The sequence below is a fragment of the Paramormyrops kingsleyae genome, chromosome 6 (genome assembly GCF_048594095.1).
Source record: "Paramormyrops kingsleyae isolate MSU_618 chromosome 6, PKINGS_0.4, whole genome shotgun sequence".
Classification (NCBI taxonomy): domain Eukaryota; kingdom Metazoa; phylum Chordata; class Actinopteri; order Osteoglossiformes; family Mormyridae; genus Paramormyrops; species Paramormyrops kingsleyae.
Window position 1 is genome coordinate 30,497,292 of NC_132802.1, and position 8,246 is coordinate 30,505,537.

At 38.1% G+C, this 8,246-nt stretch overlaps 1 protein-coding gene across 1 annotated transcript; it reads right to left on the reverse strand.

Annotated features, from left to right (window-relative positions):
* Positions 1–3,401: 3,401 nt before the first annotated feature.
* Positions 3,402–7,617, reverse strand: ndufa4l2a (NDUFA4 mitochondrial complex associated like 2a). Its single transcript, XM_072713028.1, has 4 exons — positions 7,459–7,617; positions 5,283–5,368; positions 4,542–4,602; positions 3,402–3,769 (listed from the first exon to the last, which is right to left on the reverse strand). Exons 1-4 carry the CDS (start codon positions 7,498–7,500, stop codon positions 3,713–3,715), a joined length of 246 nt encoding a protein of 81 aa, XP_072569129.1. The 5' UTR covers positions 7,501–7,617; the 3' UTR covers positions 3,402–3,712.
* Positions 7,618–8,246: the final 629 nt, after the last annotated feature.

Here is an 8,246-nt window from a genome sequence, read left to right on the forward strand (position 1 = left end):
TGAATGGATTAACTTCCTGTTTTTCTCTGCTTCGTCTTTGCTGCGTTATAAAAGTCTATGCTGCCTGTCCCTTCAAATGATCTGAGATATATTTATATATATAAATGAACAACATTAGCTTTTCACCCAACTCTTCCTATATGATTCCACTCATTAGTAGCAGAACGAGTCATTTGGCTGTTTCCAGTTCTGATTTTGTTCATCCATCCGCCCACTTTCTGCTTCCCTTTTCCATCTGAGGATTATTGTGCTTATGTCCATCTGGTAGCTTATCCACTGAGGTGAACCGTTAATGAATAAGCAGATTACATTCGCCTTTTGCTCACTCACACTACTCACTATCAGCTCACACAGTAACTGCAAACACAAATTTATATGCTAACATTCACATGATGAATGGAATCCTGCTTTGATTCCTGTAATAAATCTGAACAAAAAAAAATCAAAGCTAAAAAGGAACCCAGGGAACCTCACTGGTGGCAGTGATGTCATCGTGTGCATTTCTCAGTGAATAATTGTGAACACCAGGTGAGAAGTTCCTAATGAAGCGGCAGGAAGCCAGTGAGGTCAGAGGATGTGTGTGACTCAGCCACCAGGGGAGAGGACGACGAGGTAGGGACTAGTCAAGCTGATGAATTTGGGTCCTGATATTTTACAAGTAACCGATCCAGCTCAAACCGCTCCAAGACAGCAGACTTTAGTTTTGAGGTCACCAGTCTCCAGAGAATATCAGAGGCCTCGGAAGACAGTTCCCATCAGTGGCTAATGACCCATGCAGTTTAACTGCCCGAAGCAGCCAATCCTGGGCAGGCAGAGCTGCTCCCCCCCGCGGGGTTTGGTCTGCTGTGATGAAGACAGCAGAGCTGAATCTAAGACCCTCCATAAATCTGCCTTTCCTCTGTCCATTCACCTCAACTTTGACCCCACAGCCTAGTGGGAGGGGAAGTAACCGAACTAAAGTGAAAGAAACGCTCTGTCTTAAAAACGAACAGCTTTCGCTCATCAGTTGTATCTTGTATGACCCTTCTCATTAAAATGATGTTGAAAGTACATGTATATGCAATATTGATGTAATATGCAAACATCTTTGTAAATAGTAAAAAAAAAACACATATTAGCCAAATCTTGAATAATTGGAGTATTCAAGGTATTAAAGGATACCATATAATCTGCCTATTTTTCTGGATAGTACATGCCATTTTTGAATTTCTGTGCAATATTTCTCGTTTGCTTTTGTTTGTGTGCTATTTGCTTTTTGAATAATTTTTGAATTAATCACAATCTTTCAAGCTGCTATTGCTTGGATTGGCTGAAATTTTTATTTGTATTAAACATTATCACATTGAGCTCCTAAAATGTGGTATTTTCCTGAATACCGAGTGATATTCAGTGCTGCCAGTGTGCAAGCTTGTATCAGGGCGCCGTCAAGCTCGCCCTTTGTATGGCAGCGGAAGCCTTAGAAACCACTGTAATACTGCTTTGGGCCATTTGGCGGAGTAAAAGGACGTCCAGTTTTCTGCATAAGCCAATGGGGTGCATTACCCCTGAGGAAAAAATGAATTCTTTGGAATTCATATTCTTAGAATATCTTCACCTAAAATTTAATATAATTTTCATGCATGCACAAAAAATAGTCTGACTGAATAAATGACACACAAAATGGTCATCATTCTCTGTTTTGTACTCAGTTAATTCAGTAATTCCCCATGGATGTGACAGGGCCCAGCTTCTGGCCTTTGTCTGTGTGACAGTTCAGTGACATGTAGTTCTGGGGTGTAACTTGAAATCTACAATAATTTAGCATTCCCTTTTAGATTGCCCTTAGCTGAATTATAATTATGTGACTGTGGGATTTTCCTAAAAGGATGTTTACATGCTACTGTATATTGCTGAAATCAGCATAACTTCCGGTTTGTATTCGAACTCATGACCCTCTGAAAATTAGCAATAAACTTTCACAGTCTTATGAAGGATGTTGCTCATGTTCTTGGAAGTCAGTTGGTATAATATGAAAAACACAACTGAGAAAACAGTAACTCCTCCCCATACCCAATCGGTGAATAGACTAAATTCAACTACGCCACAAATAAGGTCAGTTGAGCAAATAGTGCTGACTGAATATAGAGTGTAAAATGGTGCAGTCAGGAATTTAAGAAAATTAAGAAATTCTTATAGACTTTTAGCTAAATTGCATAGTGCATTGTGTAGTCATCAATGTTCAACTCATGAGTGAAATACTTTACTTTAATTGGGCAACAAGTCTATTTATTCAAGTTCTTAAATTAGGTGCAGGCAGTATTTTTTTTGCCAGAAAAAGCAATTATATTACAGAAATAGTAGCCTTACAAAATGCTATACATATATGAGTCCTGCATGCATGCATGTAGTGTGAACCTCATTTCCACAACAAGAAACTCAGCCCAGCTGTTTTCTGGCACATAGCTGACAGAAAAGCAAACATCTGTTTTTTTCCTTTCCCATGGTTCTCATACTGGCAGCTGACTAGTGCAGAGACTCTGGAGTTGAGCGCATGTCAGTGTCAAATATTTCTTGTGTACATGTGTTTGTCTCTTCCCCTTGGGGCTGAATGTCTTTATATACTGCAGTTTGTTTTTTAAAAGTTATGCTCTCATGCTGCCAATTGGAATGATTTTGTTATATTTATCAAATCGACAGCATTGCTCATGGTGAAATGTTCAGTTCAACCGCAGTTCCAGTGAGACAGTGACCCTGATTTCAAAGGATTCTCTGTTAACCGTTTTTCACAACAATTACAACAAAGCCCTATATTTACATTTTGACCACTCAACCCCTTGTCCCATCTAAAGAAGGGGAACAATGTGTGCTTGTTGCACTCCAGGGATCTAGCATGCATCAAATATTGTTCTGAAAGCTGGAACATAACATGCTATGCTAGATTACATTATCACATGCAGGGCCTCAAAATATCACATAGTACGTGTAAGTTTTGTCGTGTTGATTTTCCACACGGTGTGAATGTTGTGACAGCTTACATGATTAGTAAAGGTGGCTCTGGATCATGTCATGGTCTTACTGTTAGTCAAGGAAAACACTGCAGATGCGACCATCTGTCCATTGAAGAACTTATCCTATGCAGAATCAGCATATTATCGCAAGGCACTTGTTACGTGAGCTGTGTGGCTTTCCAGAGGAGCACCTGGTCAGGAAGATAAAAAACATGGACTGTCTGGATCCGTATCAGACCTCGGCAGCTTTTAAGCAGCATATTACACCGTCCTATATAGAGAATATATACGATGTTTGTTGTGGGATTTTACTCTATCGTGTATCTTTCCTCTTGCTTTTTAAAACTGTGTTTTCTTGTAGTAAAGTGGACATTTTGGTACCTTGTGGTACGGAAAGCACGAGTCAAACGCGCGTATGAATACATATTTTATTATGAAGGTAGGAGGTCTGTCACAGAGAAGTCAATTCCTCACAATGAGATGACAGTCTGCTTGTGAATTGTCCATATTAGCCAGGGTACTAAGACAGCTTTCCTGAGGTCTTTTCTAATAGAAAAATGCTGTCTGTGGGAATGAGCGCAACCATTAGCAGGAATGTCATGTAAACCTGGGCATTACTCTCATAATAGCAGACAGTGTTTGGCCCGAGGATGCCAAAGAACAACTACAATATACCAGCAACTATATTCAGCTACAGACAGACCAGGCTAATTGCGGCATGAGATTCAGAAGTCAGGGCCCTCCTTCTTCAGATTCTTGTAGTCGGTCTCAATGGCGACAAACTGTGAAGGAACACAATGTCTTGGTACAAGAGTAAAAACCTAGGGTATGTTTATTTATGGTTCTGGTGGGTTTCCTGTGTCAAAGTCTTTGTGATCACAAAGATTACAGATTGTACCTTCCACTATTCTTTCACCCATCTTTTTGTCTTTTGAATTTTACTTAAGTTCATTTTAAATCTTTGTTTCTTTAGTGAGAATATTTGTCATTTTTACTGTTGTTTTGATATTCCTAAAAGAATTTACAAACCATTGAAAAACATTAGATTTATTTGATAATTTTTAACAATTATTTTAAATAGAACTCCAATGAAAATAACTGCAGTTAAAAATAATTAAAATTATTAAGTTGAGTTCAGCGTGATTTGATTATTGATGCCACTATCTGAACACGTCAGGTTTGGTTGTTGGTTGTTCAGATGTAAAGACTAATGCAGTTTTAATTATTGTTTCAGTTTATTAATATGTGTGGAATTTTGCATACAAGAAACTATTTTATAATAATACAAAAATAAAATAAGGATTCTTAAAAATGAGAGTATAATTTTAATATATTAATTAATTTAAGATACAGTCTAAAACATGTCTAAGTAGTCCAGAAAGGCCTATTTAATAGAAATTTGAGCTTGAAGCTACCTTATTTTTAGAAATTCACAACTTTGACTGGATAAAATCCACTGCTAGTGTTACCTATATAGTGATTAATTTATAAGTAAAATACAAATGGCAGCCCTGGTGTTTTAAAAAGGTGTGGCACCTTCAGTCTTATACTGACCTTGTATTGGTAGGTAGGGCTGACCTGATTCCAGGGCTCTGGGTTGGTCTTGTGGCACCAGCTGGCAGTTTGTGGGCCAGGAGGAAAAACAAAGAAAGCATGGGGAGAGGGTCATGGATCTTTGCAAGTCTCCCTCATTTATCACCAAATCTGGGACATTGGCACGCTACTCCATTGTAGCACTAGCTTTGTCAGGGCCTTCAGAGGGGTATGGATATCCTGTGTGCCAGGGCTCCCGCCACTATTCCACTGGGCCAAAGAACAGAGGTGGTTTGGGGGAAGACTTAGTTAATTTCCAAAAGTAAACTAGATATTCTCAAGCCACGCCTTTTTTTTTTGCAACCTCTGGCATTTTCACGTTCTGGTCACATCGGAAGAAACTGGAGCCTGCAATAGGAAGCCAAATGAAAAGGCAAATGGCCTTGAGCTTCTTCGTGGCTGACCCACAAAAGGCATCAGACTGATTGCAAGCGGGAATTATGCTTCTATTGTGGAAACTTAAATAGTGCTGCATCTTTCACTGCGATCTGTTACGACTGCAGTTAGCAAACAAGCTACGTCACTGACAATATTTTCCCATTAATCGTATGCAATTTTTTTTGTAAATTTTAAATACGCCGGTCTGCGGTCATCAAAAGTTTGGGAACTCCTGGAATACACAATAAATCACCAGTTTCTGCTGGAGTGTGTATGTCTGTTGTGACGTTGTGTCAGTTTATCAGGATACTCCAGAAACCTCACCTAACATGGGGGCCCTTGGCAAGGCGTGCGAGATAGAGGGAGGCCCCGCCCATTCCCAATACCAAGAAGAAAAACTGGGGGATGAGCTGAAAAGAGAAAAGATAATGACTGTTACAATGATCATGTTCAGCATGCATTGAAGAGTCTATATTAAATTACAGCCAACAAACATGTATGTGCTTACACACCCACATTAATATGAAAACTGTTATCCTGATTTACACATACTGACGCGCACCTGTATACACACACCAATGCTGTTATCCATGTGACCTGCGCATGCATGTGAGTATGACCCCGGCGGCTCATAGTGAGTAAGAACATGATGACGACGTGAAACCTCAAGCTTTCTATATCAGCTGTGCACAATAGTCCAAGAGAGAGGATCCCCTGCAGTTTTACACAGAAATACATTTGAACAGAGAGACACCGCTGTTTGTTGACAGGTCAAAACGAAATGAATTTCTGACAGAGAAATTTGAAAGTGAAATAAACATTATGTATTTTTGTACAAATATACTTCATGATGTTATCCTATAAGAATCAGGATTTTATGCTTTAAGCATAAAACAGATATAAAAATCTCCTAATTCGGTGTTATGCGATATGAAATGCAGGTATGTTCATTCATGATCATTTACTGTAAACATAATTTCATGATAATCACACACCGCTGAATTCAGCTCACTTCTCTGTACTCATTGCTGATTAGACCTTGATTAAGGCCACTTGAAATTAATAAATTGTTTTACATGACTCAAACTTCTAAAATATTGGTGAGTAGGGGATTTTATATTTTATATTTTTAGCGAAAAGACGAACGGCAACAGAGATATACTAAAACTAGAAAAGTTCTCAAACAGCTCGCGAAGGGTAATATTACTCGGTATATTGATGCCCTGCCAAGATTTTAATACCGTGGGCCCACACACAATCTGACAAACGATAAAAACCATTGTCCGAGAAGCGTCAAATTGAAAAATCCGAGGCTGACATTCAAGATTTTTCACCCACAGTTTTTGAGGTGAAAAAAACGGATTTTTTGAAAAATATAAAATATAAAAAAAATCGAGGCGGCACCAAAAAAATGAGGCGGGCGGCCATGTAAAACAATTTATTAATTTTAAGTGGCCTAAACAACGTGGTAAACAGGGCACCGCAAATAACTGGTCGTCCAATTACGATAATAGTGCAGTTCAAAGGCTGCGATATGAAGCACACCGAATTTTAAAAGCAAAATAGATTCTCAATGCCAAAACCCAGAAACAGACACACACTTTAGCAAAGTTTTAAACCATGACATATTTAAAGTATTTATGGTAGTTAAATATTACTTCGGGAGGAAATTAGAGGCCATGTTCAGGTACGAGATTAGATTATATGTTTGATGATATTAGATAAAAACAGATCCGATTTCAGTTGCTTATATATATAAGTCTGTGTGGGTCTCTGTGTGTTTGAAGCGAGGGACAATTGATTATTCATAGGCCTATTTATCCAGCTGTTTTTAACTTCCATAGATGTGTTCTGTTCTCATTTGGCAGTTGTTTGCCATACAGGGTTTAATGGTTCGCTGGCCATGATTTTGAGCGTTACTGTCGATGTTTGACCACCGTTTAGTGTAATCCATGCATAATTAGCTCGTATCTATAGATTCCTTACATTAAACATTCTTTAAAATATACGCATGTATACAAACATAAGGATACTTTAAGAAGCAACGCCTTCAATTTGCTCATTACATTTGAACGCTGTAATACTAGGCTATATTCCTTCCCCAATGAGGTAAACCCACTTTAAAAATCAAAACAATTGCTACAACCTTAACAAAACACATTTAAGAGACTCATAATACAGAAAAACGTCATTGGCAGAACTACAAATTGTATATGTTACTGTAGACTGTTATTTAGTAGGCTACTATTTACATTTTTTCTTCACTATGGATATAACAAGAAATAAAATACGTCGTTTCAAATTATTTCCACGTTTTCATACGCTTCACCAGTGTTTGTTTAATATTTCTGAACATTTATCAACAAAACACGAAATTAATTCCCGCAATTAATTAAAATCTAATATGGTAAGTTCAGCATTCACCACAGACAAACATTTAGTGCAATGGGAAAACATTAAAGAATTAATTAATCTTTTTTTCTAGAACTAATGAACTTACAGCAGGGTGTTTTTTTAATTGCTGGAACATCATTCTAAGCATTTTCCTTGATCTCTGTTGTCTTGCAGCTCTCTTTTCTTGCAGAACTCGACCTGTTGCGAGGCATTCCGGACTGGCATAGGGGGGAGCTTGTTTTGACTTGGGAGGGGGGAGTTATCTCCATAATTAAATCCGTCCTCTTGAGAGGAACTCAGTGTATACTGGATATTTCCATAAAAAAAAAACGTTTGTAAACAGAGGAAATATGTCTCTCGAACGAATTGGAAGTGTGGGTAGACAAAGGAAATAAATAAATAAATAAATAAATGTGCTATTTAGTGATATATATTCTTAAAGTGTGGCGTTGTTCTAGAGATGTACACAGGACTGCATAGTTTTGCGGGTTTTTTGTTTGTGTAAGACAGTTAAAATTTAAAATAATCAAAAACATTATTACGTTCGTGGGTGTTTAAATACAGTTATACAAAGTTTTAGCATCACTTATAGCACATTGGAAAATATGTTAATGCGAATTTATGAGCGGTTTTGATAAAGTGTTCCTTTATACAGCGGCGAAACCATTTGCTCCCAGTGATGTCAGATGCCAGGGCTACAGGAATATACAGGAATATAAGGTTTTTTTGTGCACTTACTAGCAAGAAATCAATGACAGACCCCCCCTTTAATGCTGCCCCGCGCGTCTCCCGCTCCCCGAGTCCCTCTGGAGCCGAAGCTGCCTTTAGATGAAGGAAGATAGTAAAAGTAATTTTAAGTAAATGATATTGCACGTATAAATGATAGAAGTTCAG

Coding starts and splice junctions, on each gene's coding strand:
- ndufa4l2a (XM_072713028.1), bottom strand. CDS start 7,500: ATGCTTAGAATGATGTTCCAGCAATTAAAAAAACACCCTGCT. Junction 5,369..7,458: donor AATTAAAAAAACACCCTGCT/GTAAGTTCATTA, acceptor TTCTCTTTTCAG/CTCATCCCCCAGTTTTTCTT. Junction 4,603..5,282: donor GCCAAGGGCCCCCATGTTAG/GTGAGGTTTCTG, acceptor ACAAACTGCCAG/CTGGTGCCACAAGACCAACC.